Genomic DNA, 16,746 nt, shown 5'->3' on the forward strand with positions numbered 1-16,746 from the left:
AACTCAACCTGTTGAGAGGTGTTACCGCTGTTAGGGCATATCATTCCAGCCATGGACAGTTGTATATTGCCATGTGACTTGCAGGCTAGCAGTACAAAATAAGTGAAAGGCAATAGCATTGCAGCTGTTAAAGTAGGGTGACTTGGGATCTTTCAAATTATGTCAATACAGACAAATTTTAATGTAATCTAAAAGTTCTTGCTAACAGTTGCAGGAGGGTGGAATACCCTCCATTGCCTGCCTCCAAACCTGTGTTAAGGTTGTTTTTTACAAAGTTGGTAAGTGATGTGCCACTGTTTTCTGATACTAGAATCATTTAGAAATGTTTTCAGTTGTCTTATGCCATGGAGTCTGGAGTATATTGGAGAGACAGATGACTTTGAAAACGCTGTTGAACAATGGTGTGACTAAATCCAGTATCATCAGAGATGAGTGTTAAAAAGCTTACTTCAGTGGCAGACTTCCATCTTATTTCTGTGTGCTTTTCTTCTAATGACTTGTTGAACAGTGCCTTATATCAAGACTAAAAAAAGCATTTCTAGAATGCTCCTGAATTAGTTTTGGCTGCTGTGCAGTTGTTGAAAGTTTTCATTTTGAACTTCTGTTCACTTGGATTAGGGAACATTTCCATCTTCTGGTCCATAGCATCTGTGTTCTTGATTTGAAGATGCCAGAAGAATTGGAGGAAGATACATAACGTGACAGCTGTAAAATAGATCTTTTAATTGTATAATGCAGTTCATGAATTCATGGCTGTAAAAGGTTTGTGTACAAATTTTTACTATTACTAGTGCAACACCAGCAGCATTACAACATATGCTTACTATGGTAATAATAAATTTCAAGTATTGTCAAATACATTTATGTTAGAAGTTGCTTTAAAATGCAGTAAGTTTTAATAAATGATCACTCACAGTCTTCCTGCTGCTACGTTTGTGCTTAGTTGAGTAACAATCTTTGTATTTAGATGACAGTAGCAGAAATACTCCGTATTAGTTAGTACTCAGGTAATTTCAAAAGCAGATGAGAAAATATTACCTGCCTAATTGCCTTCAGTAGTCAGCTGAGGGGCTTAACTATGGCCACAGCTACTGTGTAAAGCAGCATGCTTACATTCAGGTTCTCTGTACCATAGAGCCTTTATTAGAAATATCCATAGCATGAGGGTTTTTGTTTGTGGTAGGCTGTGCATATTGTTGCTCACATTACTCAGAGCTGTGTGTGGATCGGATTGCGTGGTATTTCTCCTTAATGAGTGTGAAAAGAAGTGTCATCGCGGAGGCTGAGTAAGTTACCTGATGCAGCAAATTTTGTATCCAAGTCCAAAATAAGAACTATGCTTTTGAATTTTTAATTTAAACAAAGAAACTGAAGGTAGCTGGTTATAAATAAACCCTTGTCCCTTAATAGGCTACAAACTGTATCAGATGGTAGGGTTTTTTTGTTCTTTTAAAGGCCAAAAAGTGAAGCTTAAGGAAAACAACACAGAAAAGCTGTGGGTTTAGTAATGATCTCATGTCAACTGTAATTTTTGCAAACTAAGGAACATGGAGGTTTTTTTACACTAAAACTTCTATAAAATAAAATAAAATTTAGGGAAAATTGGCACATCAACATCATGTATAAGAGATGTATTGTAGTACATGCAGAGATTCTGCACCCACATTGAGGAGGTGCTATGTAAGTGCATATGTGGAGCAGGTTCATTGCTGATGTAGGATTTTTGTCCTTGCAGGTGAGTTGCTGTGCATTAAGATCATCCTGATAGAAGTCAAAATAACATGTTGCATTCTTCAACAATATAGTGACCAAGGTTCGAACGTGGTTGTATTAAGCCAGCAAAGACGTAATTTACATTTTAACATTCATAAATACCTGTGCTGAATTTCAAATATATTGTATAACAGGCTGAGTTCACTTTGACTTGTAGGTGATACCTTGTAGTTAAGTGTTTCAATTTATGTTATATACTTATCCTGACATAGGAGACCTTTTCTAGGGGAAAGTTTGAACTATAGGTGCTTCAGGTTGGAAGAAAACAATATGCAGAGTTGTTACAGTATAACCCTAACTGTAAAATTATATGATAGCCAGTAGGGTTCAGTATGTTTTCACTCCAGAGGTCTCTAGAGTACTGGCTATTTGCCAAAATCAAAGTAATATATCAGAAACCATTTGGAGGGACTTCTTCGGAGTCATTTAGACTCAATGCCAGAACTTATATTAATCCCTCTCAGCAGCATCCGCCTATTTCAAATTCATAATTAGGACACAAGGTGAGGCTGCCACTTTATTCTGGTTTTCTAACCCTTAAAATACTTCAGGTAATCTTCAGATTTTCCAGTTAGGTGATGGGTGGAAGGGTTGAATCACTAAATTGAAGTAAATTACTTGTTCATCTGTTAGGAGAATGCCTTTTCCTTGAAACACCTGACGACTGTTGCAAAAGAGTTTAAAATACCATGGTGCTTGATGAAAGTCACACACATGTGCCAGCCACCAGACCATCTGCTTTTCACTTTGTAGAAGCATGCGTAGGACAGAATAATAGTAAGTCTTGAGGTCTCCCATGCACAGATACAAATTGCACTATTTTTTTTGGTCACCATTATTTTAGAAGTTGAAACCTGGATTGGGATACTGTTTAAGCATTTGAGTGTAGGAATTTTCTGCAAATGCAGTTCAAAGAAAATTCTCCCTTAGTACCTGTTTAAGCCCTTCCACTGGGGATCTCAGAGTGCCCTGCGGGAAAGAATGTACACTCCTGCATTTATACCAAGGTTTGTGGCCTGTAATTATGACACTGATTTCAGCCCTTTCCTTTGTATTTGTGTAATAACCCTGACGTAATAATGAGAATATTCCTATTTTGTCGCTACTGACATTTTCTTGTGTGGCTTTTTAAAAGATTTCACTAATATTTTCATTGCATTATTCATGTGTTTAATTTTGCTTAGCAGAAGGAAAAGGCAAAGATGCCAAATCTCAAACAAAACAGTGTGTTGTTGTAATACAGAGCTTTAAGCTTTATTCTACATACGAAATGCAATCTGTCTCACTGGCCCCCAGTTACATATGAAATATAAACCAAATGCACACACAATTTTAAAAGTGCTTGATTAATCTGGTATGGAACTAACAGAGTTTTCTGCTGTTCATGAACTCCAGGTTAAGGCCTAATTCTGCTTCCTTTATATCATGTAGTCATTTTTATGCTCTAAGAGCAATACTTCTTAGTGATACAGAGTTACTGGAAATTTGTCTAGTTGGTTATATTTTATAGATAGAAAAAATCTAAGGGACATTAAATATTAGGAAAAGGATAATTTGATACTATGGAAGATTTTGATCATATCTAGATTCACATATTATATTAAACACACTACTTTTACTATAAAGATGATTTTATACCTGTTTGAGACCATACAAATATTAGAGTAAAAAAAGGCAGAGAAAAGGATTAATTTTTGCAGCCTAACAGAGACAGATTATGGGCAATAATAATACAAGTGTTTGAGATTCACCTCTGTGTGATTTAAAAATCAGTAGGAGTTACTTGGGGTTTTATTTTTATTTTCCTTGCAACTTTTCAGAGCAAAACTATTATTCTGTCAATGTTGAAATCAGCAAGAATGTTTGGAACTAACTTTCTAAGGTCTGGAATTGTCTGAAACCAATATTGTTTTAAAGATGTGAGCCTTGATATGCTAATTTCCAATTAGCATTATTGACATATTAATCATTTAGGGAAGTGTACAGCCTAAAAGTTGGTGACAACGCAAAAAGAAGGGAGTTAGGATGTATTAGAAATAACTGAAGGACTTTCTAGCAGATGCAGCTTTTAGAAGGTGTTTAGTAGATGTAGAGCAGTTAAATGCGCTGCTGGTGGAAAGTTATTTTATGTATTTTCCAGGATATGACATGATGTCCTAAAGTGTCTGTATGTCAAGTTAAATAAGTCCAAATTGAATCTTGGTATCCTGTTGCTTTTCTAGACTGCAGAAAATTGAGCTTGCTTGCTTGTTTGGTTTCCGTGCCCCCTATCAGAGGGATGCTGTTCTTAGTTTGGCAATCCATTAGTACGACTTAAGTATGCACTAATGTTGGGATTTGCTACAACCTCTTGAAATAATGCAGAGTAGGATGTTGGTGTTCTTTCTGCAATTCTTTGTTAGCTTTTTATTACATCTTTTTATGAATTACTCATTGATTTTTGTAAGAGCTGTGTATTACCTTGAGACTATGAGTAGTATATAATTGGTGATGGAGGAAAATCGTGAATATACTGTTTCCTGCCAGTAGTTGTCTGTCTTTTGTTTGTCTGGTTCTCCATCTTTCTCCTAATACTATAAAATTATAGTTAAGTTGCCCTCATAGCTTCAGTTGAAAGATCATGTAAATGTGGCTGGGCTATGTGATAGCCCTTCTCTTAGCTGTTGCGGAGTTGCTGGAGCATAGCCTTACAGTGAGTGTAAGAGAGGATATAGCTCTCACAGCTCAGTAGGTATTCTTGGATTATGTCATGGATATTGCCAATAGGAGGGCAGTAGAAGGTCTACTTAGATTAAATGATTCAGTCCACTGCTTTAACAGAATGTAAATTAGAGGAATAGAACTATCGTTATCATCATTCCTGGAAGCAAATATTTTTTCCAATGATACATGTTTTATCCAAACATACACATTTCTGAATCAGGATCGAAAATTAATCTGTGTTTATTATTACAGCATTATTAAACCATGGAGCAAATACAAAAGAAAAAAGACAACAGACATAATTTTGTGCTCAATAATAATAATTATAATACAATACTTTATACAGGAAAGTCTGTCCAGCTCTGTTTTCTGTAGTAGGTTTAATAAACCCTGTAGTGCTTTTTATTTTAAATTATTACAGAAAATATTTTTTTGTATTAACTTAAGCTTAGTTATTAAGGCCTTAGCTGGCAAAAAGAAGCACGTGCAGAGGATTCAGTGGTTTGTAACTAGTCTGTCCTATTGTGATAAAGCAAGCCAAAACTACTTTCAGTGATCTTGCACTTTTCCCTTTACGTCGTTAATGAGTGGGGGACCTTTGAGGCAAAATCCTAATGTTGCCTTTTGTGTTCTTTCACAAGAAGTAGTTTAAAAATGCTTTCAGCTTCTTTTATGGTCATTACGGTTAGAATGGGGGCCAGTCTGACTCATACCAATACAGTGTTCCCATATGATATCACTGTGGAGTCCTTACATTGACTTTTAATTCATGCTGGCTTTCAGTCGAAATGGGATGGGAGGACAAGTCTGTGTTTTATTTTTTTTATTTCTGTAATCTAAACAGCTGTATAAAAAAAAAGTTTAGCAAGTTTAATCTTAATAATCTTCACCCAAAAAAAGCAGACATGCTATGTCATAAAATAACTATTAGTGACTAGTTTGTATCCTATAAATCTAACTTGAGTTGATAATATGGTCCATTACCAGCTAACTGCACAGAGTATTTTTCATTTTACACTCTTCAGTTACTTTTTAGTGAAGTGTTAAAAAATATGAAGCTTTTCTCCTCTCTAAAATTGCACACTGTCTGTCTGTTATTAGGGAGATAACAGCTCTTATAAATGTTTCAGTAAGCGTTAAGTAGACAGTTATGTGCACTCTCATTCCACGCTTATTTGCTTACTGTAATAAACTGATAAAATATGTGTGGTTTGTCTCTGTGTATCTGCAGGCATCATGAGTCACATAGATTTCCTTTAGAAATAATGTTGTGTCTGCAGAATTGATTGGTTATTTTCATAAACCATCCAAAGGTACACAAACGACTACTATTATTTAAACATATGCTGTATGAGATTTGTAGGAGATTATCTGCTGGTTACTAGATGCTGCTTGTTCTATTAACTCTGTGGAGGATTATTTTAACCCCAGAGTGATTGCAGGTATGCCCTATGGGTGTCTTTAAGTATTGTAACGGTATACATTACGAATTCTAGAATTAAAAAAAAACCCATGCTGTTTACTAGACTGATGCAACCATTAAATAAGACTACATTACAGTCACACCAGTCTCTGCCAGCTCAAAACCCCTGCTAGCAAGTAGAGGACTTGAGAATTCTCATTTTCCAGAACTAAATTCCTTTGTTCGGCATATATACATTGTATTTATTTCTAGTACTGCCACATTAAAGGCAATTGAAAATTAATGTTCTACAGGAAGGAAGATGTTTTAAACATAATGTCATTATTCTGACTGTCCTTTGCCTATCTGTTGCTCTGTATAGTATGATATTGAAAATAAAAGTGAATGGGCTCATGAGTGAAATGAAGACTGAAACATGATCAGTAACACTGAAGGGGGCATAGGTTAAAATCACTAAAAATCACAGGAAGGTTTCAGTAAAATTGAGTCAGTGTTACAATTTAAGTGTAGGGGGATTTTTGCTGTATGTGTATGCATATTTATCTAAATCTTGAACTTTGGACTACTAACTTTTTGTGTGTTCATTGCTATTAATGAACAGTTTTAAAACCAGCTGTATGTCAGCACACAAACTAGTGTACTTGTTTTAACATGATTAGAACAAGCTTGTTAATGAAATATGGGTGAACCATTTCATGAAAAACTTCTATGTATGTACAGCTCAAATTGAATTAAACATGAAAAGTTAAAAAGTAAGCGTAAACTTAAAAATGAGATTTAAATTACATCTTAAAACCTAAGTTTTATTATTTCAGCAATGGTTTAGGTAATAGGTACTAGTCTGACCCTGCTAATAACCTTCTACGGCTATTTTATTTCTATGTAACAATAAGATATTTATTATTTGAAGTACCTCCTTTCTTATTTCCTGACAACGGAGTTGTTTTTAGAGAGTTTGACCTTGCCAATTATTTATAGAAATCTAAGCAGATTATTAATCTGTTTAAGTTTGGGGTTTGTATTCAAAGATGTTACAAATTTTCAGGAACTGCAGAGGTCCATACCATTCGTACTTTTTCCATTCAGTTTGCATTAGCAGGAAGTCTGGTCCTGGGATGTCACCGGACTCATTATTTTATAAATATAATTCAAAGGCAAGCTACATAAAGTAGCCCTAATCATATATTTATGCATGTAAAATGGCATTGGAGTAAGAAGATACCTGGTTGTTATGGATTTTGTAAAATTTCACTGTATTGTGTTCTTGGACAAAAATATTAGATATCTTCATGCTTGTCAGAGAGCAGTAATTGGACTGAAAAAAATTACTCCATTTGAAAATACGGTGTCTGTATTCTTCAAGTGGTATTGCTACTATTATTTGAAGAGGGACAGAAGTCTAAGTACTTGGCTGTATGTTGTATTGTAAACAGCTGTATTTTCTTCTGATCATACAGGAAAACTAAAAATGTCATTGAGAACATTACATCGGCTTTTTAGGGGGAAGATGATGTCTGAACTTCACCAGTTTACTTTAAAGTGTTAACAAATTGTACAGATTCGAAGTTGGGGTTGTGGAGTTTCCTCACTTCAGATGTATTCTGAAGCTGCCTTTAGTCTTCACACTGAAGGTTATGGGTAGCTCATTAATTTGTTTCTAAAGAAGCTGATACCCAAGTTTTTGTGTATTAGAGAAAGAAACACTAGCTAAAAAGTTGGAAGTGAATGATATGGAATGTTTTGCAGAAGTGTTTAGTCACATCCTATATGTGATACTCTAATTACAGTCACATAGTGGTGAGTTTCAAGGGGATGTGAAGCCTTTCTGCATTTTTTCCTTCATTGTTTGTCTGTCATTTGGTATGATGTGTGAAACTTAATGCACTCCAAAGCCACCTCCGAGTACACACACACTCATTTCCTTGTGTAGTTTTTTTTCAGCTTTCATCAATGAAGTGCTCACCCTTCTAAACTTTTATTAGTTGATCTTTACATCTACTCATTGGAGGTGATGGATATTATTAGCCTGACTTTACAGTTCAGAAACTGGTGCTCAGAGATGAAGATAAAGTTTGTTATGTGCTTGCTAACTTCTGAAGTTTTTCCACAGGATTCTTTACAGTCTTTAAGTTTCTAGATATTCTCCCATTTCTGTAACACCTTGTGGGTTTAAATCCCAGCTCTTACCATCTTATATTATTCTTAAGTGTTCACTATGTCAGCCCCCCCATGTTAAATGGCAGTCAGGAAAACATAGCAACTTCTAAGAGTTTTGTAGAGAAGGAAAGATAAAAGCCCATTCTCCTTGAACAGCTGCTTGGAGTCTTGAACATCCTTCTATGTGCAGTTGTCTGTTTCACTTAGTAAGACATTCAGAGCTATGGGTAGGGCAAGAGAAGGTGGATGCTCATCAATGGAAACATAAACAGATATAACCAACAGATGAAGTTCAGTAGCTCGTAGTGCATTGACCAGGCAAATTTGGGTTTTTCATGCTGAGCATTTGGTCTTTTTCAGCCTCCATGTTGTGTTTATGTGGTGTTACTTTTCATGTAATTTCCTAGCTTTTCCGTAACACTTGCTCGAAGAATTCAAATTCACTATTCTGCAGTTTTCTGCACATTCCTTACTATTGCACTTTTGAGCTCACGCTTATGGATTTCCTTAGCAGCAGCATCTTCTGGGAATTTGTTTACACACTGAATGTCTTTTATTCACGCTGCTTCTTCAGGACAGAATGGACCCAAACATCCCTGGGATTTCTCTTACTGCTTGCTGGCAGCAAGACTATTAAAAAAGTGGCAGCATCCTTCTGCTCCATAGAAATGTGTTTTTATACTTTACTGGTGTAATTGTTAAGCAACATTTTTGTGGTTTTAACAAGAGAAGACAACAATTTCTCAGTATACTTTCACAGTATGCAGTGTGTTTGGCGTCACCCTTGAGTTCTGATGCATAGAATGGAAAGAGACTTCTTGTTGGAAACTGTAATTGTTTTAACTGTAACTCTTAAAAAAACCTCTGACAAACTAATGGATAATTGTAGAGTTAAAATACTGAAAACAGATTTCTAAGGGAAAGTAAGGCAAATACAGCAAAGTTAAAGCTGCTGTTTCTCAGCAGCAGAAATGTTATTTTTAAATCTGTTATCTGATATCTATTACTGCAGTTTGTTTATGGATTTTGATATGTCCTTACATGTTTCTAGTTCACTAAAATTCCAACTAGGAAGCAGGCACTCTAGCTGAGTGAAAATTGTAATATTTAATCACTCTCTAATCTGTTCTTCCCTTACAAAATTCACCAACTGTTGTTTTATACTTAACAGGTCGCTACCCAAGTCTCTATGCCAACAAAAACACATGAACTGCTTCATCGAATGAGTGGAAAAGGATTAGCAGCTAATTATCACTTCTCAAGACAGCCAGGGATTTTTGGTGATTGTATGGTATCTGTGCAAGTGACAGTAACAAATACAACTGATCAGAAAATAGAGAATATTCACATTGAGGAGAAGAAATTACCTCCAGGCATGAGGATGCATGAATTCAGTCCAATAGGTAATTCTATCCTATCTTTAAAAATACAGAATCTTAATATTTTGTCAGGTTTCAAATACAAGAAAGTGGGTTTGTGTAGTCATACGTATACTCATATATATGTATGTATGCACACATATACGTATGTATCTGTAAATAAACACACACCCATGCAATATCTTTTCTTAGATAATCTGATTTTAACAAAAATTTGATTCAGCTTTCCCCGTACTTGTAATTAACTTTGAAAATAATGCCTTAGATCAGAAGTTCTGTGCCTGAAAGCTTACCTGCTTGTTCAGATTCCGTTTGATACAATAAAATGTTTGTGTCTAACTTTGATTCTCTTACAGCCTTAGTCCAGGATGGCTATAACAGGCTGCTATTAAGAATAAGGTTTTGATTTATATATTAGTAATTATTTTCTTTCCAAGATTTATAGAACATTTGTAGTAGTTGTACTATTTTTTTGGTGGCTTAGAGCATTCTCTTTGTTTCCCTTGTGAACTTCTGGCAGTGGAGTGGAAGTGTAAGTTTTAGTCTAGTTTGCATCTACCATATTTCCACAAAGGGTGGCTTCTTAGACTAGGTAGAAAGCAGTGCTGTAGTCAGCCCTAACCTAAATTGTTTTACTTTCTGACCTCTGATCGACATGATTTTTACTGAATTTCTGTTAGTGGAAGAGACTAGAAAACCTGAGAAAGAACACCGATCATAGCAACTTTTACTCAAGGGTAGTACCTGTGCACACAACCTGCTTTCTTTTCTCAGCAGTTCTTTGTTTTTGGACACTGTGGTATAGGCAGGAAGAACAAAAGTGTCTCTTATTTCATAACATAAATTGACATGATCCTTTTTGACACAATCTCCTGTGCTTCAGATGCATTTCTTCTCCTTTAATGAGCTACATTATTATGTGAACCCATATCACATTAGAAGAACACAGAAACAAGTTCTTAAAGCACAACAATGAAGTATTCTTTGTTTTCAGTAGTTAAAAAGATGTTTGGTATTAAATTGCTCTGTGCTGTTGAAATACATATTTTTTTAACATTGAATAGGTTGTACAGATTTACACCAGATAGCTACAAAAGCAATTGTACAATGCTATAGTTTATTTTAAAGTTAAATTTTTTGAACTATTTGCTTTTTGAAAATCATACTTTATCAAGACAGTTGCTTTTACGAAAGATACTGATTTTTGTGTTAAGTGACCTCTTTGGTGTTTATTCCTCAGATAAGAAGTCCAGCAGAGTTCTGATATCAAGTTAGTTTTGACCATCAACCTTATTTTAAATCCCTCCCTTTAAACATTTAAAGAAATAAAGTCACAAAGGCTTACAAGTAGAAAACTAGTAATACTGTAAATCAGATCAGGTGATACTGTATTCACAATAACAGTCAGTGAACCGTAGTTTTCACTTCTCTCATGTAATAAACATGAAAAAAACTGGAATTTATAAGTTATCCAGTCAAGGCTTCCTGAGTTCCATAAAACAGTCCTACCCTTTAAAGTATTTATCTGTCCAAGACAGACATTACTGTGAAGCTGTTCATTTCTTCTGCAGAAAATAAGCTATATACCATCTGTAGTTCCTTCCAAAAACGTTGCTTTTCTTGCTCGACTGCAAATTTTCTGTATTCTTTGTCACTTTATCTAGAACTCAGTTCATACGCTCTGTTCTTATTATTACCTTCTGTGTTTCCAACATTTGGAATACTCATTCTATAATGTGCCCAGTGGAACCAGCAGAAGAATTGTCAGTGTAGACAGGTATTCCTGCTGGAGTACAAGTCTAGTTTTGCCTCCATCACTGCAATTACTGTTGGCAATTGTCCTGATTTTGCCAGTAGAAACAGGCCAAATTACTTAACCTAAGTCCCTATGTGCAGTATTTTCTTGTTGGCTAGGTACCTTTGAAAGCCTGTTTGAAAACATTAAGCTCAAAGACTTTGGTAAATTTTAGTCTGAATTTGAGTTGGAGCCTGTAATCTTTCGATGCTTTACACGGACTTCTTGAAATACTTTGGTTTCTGTTCATTCCCTAGCATTAGTTTAGTCTTTGCCTAACTGCATCACCTCCATATTTTTCAGAACTTAATTTTGATGTAGTTAGATTTTGTATCCTTTTGTCATGAAGCGGTTCCCTGCTCTTCAGTTCCTGAAAAGCATCAGATACATTAATGAATAAACTGGAAATTAGATGGTCTTCTGCCTGCCCAATAATTTTTATTTGAATTCTTCTCACTTAACTGTGCTTTTAGTTTTTTTTTCTTGTAATCTTGAGGAGTCAAGCTCTGCTCCAGTGCTTGTTTTTAATGCCACTACTTATATAAAGAAAGAGCTTTTCTTCCTACCAAAACAAAGGTTTACCTCTGCAACACTGAGGAAACAGTGTAGTGCTACATCCAAGAAGCTAAAAATGAGCATGTCTTTTGATAGCTTAATTTGAGAAGTGCCTCAGCTTGTAAAGCCCATAATTACCTTCCATTTTGGGTTCATAATCTTTCTGCTCCTTTCCATAACTAATACAAACAGAATATTGATAAATAAGTAAACCATACTAATTATCACATTTGGCTCTTTTTCCATTACTGTGTGTATTAATGTAAGTTTTATTACTAATTCTTCTGGTTTACTATTTTATTAACTAAATTTGCAAACAGGTGTTACTGAAAAGGGTATCTCAGTGCTGGCTCTGTACACAAGTAAAGGGATGTAACTTCAGCATATTTTTTTCTGTAACTTTCCTAGCTTGTCTAACACAGATCCTTATTTTGTTGATGGTAAGGCTGTAAGATTGAAATGGCAACATTTTGTGTGCACTGCCTGTGAAGAGGGGGTATCTAAAGTCACTGAAACATGCAAGTGTGAGATTTGCATGATAGCTACTTGAAATAAAACTACAAGTGTTGGCTCTTTTTTATGGAGCTTGTTTTTTAATAAAGGTTTTCTTACTACTTGAAGTTTGGGAGTTTACATCTGGGGTCTTCTGTTGGGTCTTCTGTTGCTTTGCATGTGTACTTTACCTGTGTTCAAAATTATTTTATGTAGAGTGCCTTGAGCCTGCGGGATCCATTACCGTTTCGATGGGTATTGACTTCTGTGATTCTACGCAGACAGCCAGTTTCCAGTTATGGTGAGTTCTTGGGGAGGGAGGGTAATTTTTTGCTCTTGGAGGCAAAAGTAGTGTATATTTGAAGTTTACTTGGCAGTAGCAGTCTTGGTGTTTATTAAATATTAAAAGAACTGGACAACAATTCACAATGTGATGTATACCCAAGATGTTTTCAGAGGAGTAAGACCTAATTAGTGTTCAGGTTTACTATTACAAGGATTACCAGTCTTCCACATTTTTTTAGCACTTGTTTCTTAAACCACAGATTTGATGGCAAGTACAAATCTAGGTTTGAAGTCACATGGGTAAGTTCAAAAACTTTTTGACAGATTGTGTTTGGGAGGTCCTGATTTTCTTATGGTGTAAATGATTCCAAGCAGAAGCATGATTAACTCCTCCTCTGATTTAGAATTATTTCTATATTACTTTGTTCCTGAGCTTTATTTTTACTTTTTCCCCCTCTTCTTGGGATTCTTCTTAATAGCACTACCATGAACGGAGCAGTCAATCTGACTAGACTGCTGAACAGTTTTGTGTGTATTCTTCCTTGTAAGAAATCGCAAGTTAAAAAAGCACATAGTGTGAGCAGTTTTATTACCTTGAGTGCTTATTATGGCTGTTTGTGATCTATGTAACATGACTGCATGAAAACAACCCCAAAATTCCTTAGCCAAAGCAGCTTATTCCTCATGCTGTAGGTTCTGTTAAATTATTAGAGAGAGAATGAAAACAAGTAACTAGCTGGCCAGCTAGATTTTGTCTCGTATACTTGATTTACGCCTTTTTTGCTCATTATTGGCACATTAAAGATCCTTCTTTGAATGAGTTCCTGTTGCATTCTAGGCTAGCAAGGAACCTGTTCACCCAGTGAGAACTCTGTTATAAACTAGCATTTGAAACCAAGGAAAATTTGTAGTAGCAGTGTCCAAACGTTAGGAATGAACAGGTGGGGGAAGCTAGAGACCTTTTAAGAGCTATTCAGCCTTATAGTCTTTGAAACTATGGAAAGGCACTAAAAACAAAAAAGGCACTAAAAAAAAAAAAAAACCCAACATTTTTTTACATGTTTTGAAATGGTTTTTGGCATATTTTGTTGCAAGAAGCACTACTTTCTATATTCTGCACGAAAAAGGATATTGGATAGACATTCATGTTGCCGCATTACGGTTTACGGGAAGCCCTTTGAGAAAGTTCTGTTCCCCTTTCTTGAATACTGTAGAAATTTCAGTGTACTGCTACTAAGCACAGCATCCACAACTTACAAGTTATTAAAGATAGTGGGGAAATCTTATTAGTAGAGATGTACCCAAGGGACATCAAAAGAACCACTGCTAAAATAAGATTTCTTGTTCTAGAGGCAAGGAGGGTTTACTATTGAATTCTGTTTTTCCATTCCTCAAACCTTTTCCTGTACAAAGGATGCTCATGTGTAGTCATTTTAAACATAATTGTACCTGCAGAAAGATGGCTGCAGTATGTAGTTTATGCACATCACGTTGTTGTAGCTAGTCTGTAAGCAGCTTGCTGGAATTTGGTAACAGCTTTGGACTGTTGAGTGATGCTAGGCTTGTTTGGAAAGGGAAGTTCCCTTCTAGGCAATGCAGTTTCAGAATTGCTTCAGAGTGATAGGCTTTCTTTCCCTAAATATATTTGGGGGGGGGTGGGGGGGTGTTAAATAAAATATGCTCAGTTCATCAAGCAGGAACTTCTTTTTTAAAAAAAAATAGCAGGTTTTTTTCTTTGAAGTACATTTTTTCAGTATACTAACGATTTGATTCCAAACTTACAACATTTATTGCTAAGAATCTTAGCAGTGATGAGGATAAGCAATGTAGCATAACACATTGATTTTATGCAGATCATCACCTTTATGTTTTGGGAGGTCTGCTGTATTAGTGATATATAAAAACTGATTACTTTCTCCAACATGGCCTAGTAATTGTTTATTATTTTCCTATTAGACAAACAAGACAGATCAATATTCCTGAACACCAACCAGACTATGAGTAAGATCACTGTAAATAGATTTGCCTCAGACCTCAGTGGTGTGTTCATTTTAATGATTTGGACAATGTGAGTCCAATGACAAAGCTCAAGCTAAGTTTAAAATTAAATTAAGAATGGGAATTGCTTACTTTGTTCCTTTGCTAATTGGTAGGGCCTTGTCTATTTGACACTAGCTTTTAGAAGATGGTATAAAAATATATAAAATGTTCTTTGTTAATGCAGTTTGCTATTTTATTTAAAATGGGTATTGTTCAAAATCCTACTGATGTTCAGTATCATTGGAGAAATGGTGCAGTGTGATGTTTTGGGGGCAATGTCTCAGACAAATCAGCTGCAGCCTTTTAACTTGTCATACTTCTTAAAAAGCTTCTATCCAAAAGGAAGAATGACTTGTAGAAGTTTGTCAAAATTTAGTTAAAGTACTGTGTACACAAAGGTGTCAGTACTCTTGTATTACCTGCGAAGGTATCTTTATGAAATACATTGTCAGTTACTTTGCATTTTTGTTAGGATGTTCAGCAGAATAGTGTTCCTGATCATAATCATTTTCTTTACGTTGTTCTAAGAGGAGCACTTTGTCTTGCATCAAATGTAATTGATCCTGAAGCAGTGTAATCACAATTACTCACTTTCTTAATTGGCCTGCCCAAAATCAGAAAATGGAAACCGATCGGCAGTGTTTAAATCAATAGCTTTGTAGTAAAGCTTGTGGGGGTAGGGACATAGTGGTAATGGGTAGATCAATTGGTCTTAGATGCCAATCATGGACTGTGTGTTTTGCATAGCAAACACTGCCTTTCTGCTTGGGGATGTGCTGTTGTACTAGTGGTTCAATAAATACAGATTGTATAAAAAAAACCTAACGTGAGTAATAAAATACTTAGATCTCTTTCTGAATTTTGTATACAAGTCAAGGACAATGAAGGAGAAACTTCCTTATAGAGAGAGGTTCAAAGGGCTAAGCTTTGAAAGACCTCCTTTGTAAATACTATTTTTACTAAGCAAAGCTTACCTAGATAACACATCTAATTAAAAAGAGGTCAAACGCCTTAACTTGAAAACTGTGCCTAATGCATTTATTTAGAATGTGTATTAGGATGCTTACAATGTGTACTCCTAAGAACATACTTTCATTGCAGTCTTTCTTTTGCCATCTCCTTGGAGAGGCATACTATTTTAGCCACACTGGTGGTCTGCAGAATAGAAAAATGTCTGTCAAGCGGAAAGTTAAGAGAGGAATAAATGGAGGAACTTGGTCTTCTATAGTTTTTTGTGAGCCTTACTGTTTCATTTTGGGTTACTTTGTTCAGATTCTGCAAGCAGGATCTACACACCTTAGAAGTATAAAGCAATTTGTTATTGGCTAACTCACATGCAAGGGAGTCCGGTAGCTTGTTGAATCCTGGCTAAGCATTAGTATATTCACCATCCCGTAAGAAACCTCAGTCTTTACTGGCAGGTGGACATCAATGAGCAGAGGAAAGGTTGCAACAGATCTTCATTTCACAAACTGACTGCAGTACTCCACTGACTGTGGACTTTTTTTCTTTTTCATTGTCATACTTTTATATATTTCCACATCAGTGTGGGTTTTTTTTGAATGCTCAAGCTCCTAGTAATCACCATCTTAACAATCTTACCATTGTTTCTTATTTTATTATCTTGCATGTCTCTACTTTTCAGGTACTCTCAAGTCTTTCTTACAGTTTACCAGTTTCCTTAGATGTCTGAACAAAGATTTGGGAACTTCGCCGTGTCAGAATTTGGCCTTGGATCCTTGTAATGAAGACAATTGAATACCTAGAGAAGAAAGGCAGTGAAGGTTACAAAGGGTTACAGCATATACATGCCCTTATCTTACTTTCTGTACGTGTAGCATTTTGGATTCCTGTCTGCATTTGTAAGACTCAGCAGGCCAATCTCCAGCTCCTTGTAGGTGTCTGGTGAGTGACTGAAGGTGAAGGGGAGATTTCTTCTTTGCAACTTCGAGAGCTGGAGAAGGAAGCTTGTCCTTACCTCTTCTTCCCTATTCTTTTGATCGCCCCTTTTCAGATTTTCTTAGCTGTTCCCAAAACCATGGGTCCAAAAAACACAGGTTTGAAGATAAAATTAATTTACCTATCACTGTTTTCATCTCCTCGTTGCTTTGAAGAGGATGCAGGATGTTGTTTAGCTGTCTTTG

At 35.7% G+C, this 16,746-nt stretch overlaps 1 protein-coding gene across 6 annotated transcripts in view; it reads left to right on the forward strand.

Moving 5' to 3' along the window:
• AP3B1 (adaptor related protein complex 3 subunit beta 1) overlaps positions 1-16,746 on the forward strand; it is a 161,602-nt gene that overhangs the window by 119,683 nt on the left and 25,173 nt on the right. For all 6 annotated transcript variants that reach the window (XM_080370906.1, XM_080370907.1, XM_080370908.1 and 3 more), the window contains exons 23-24: positions 9,228-9,459; positions 12,494-12,578. In XM_080370906.1, coding sequence (XP_080227032.1) covers positions 9,228-9,459; positions 12,494-12,578 — 317 coding nt within the window. The remainder of the gene's footprint in view (positions 1-9,227; positions 9,460-12,493; positions 12,579-16,746) is intronic.

This window comes from Falco punctatus (assembly GCF_963210335.1).
Source record: "Falco punctatus genome assembly, chromosome: Z".
Lineage (NCBI taxonomy): Eukaryota > Metazoa > Chordata > Aves > Falconiformes > Falconidae > Falco > Falco punctatus.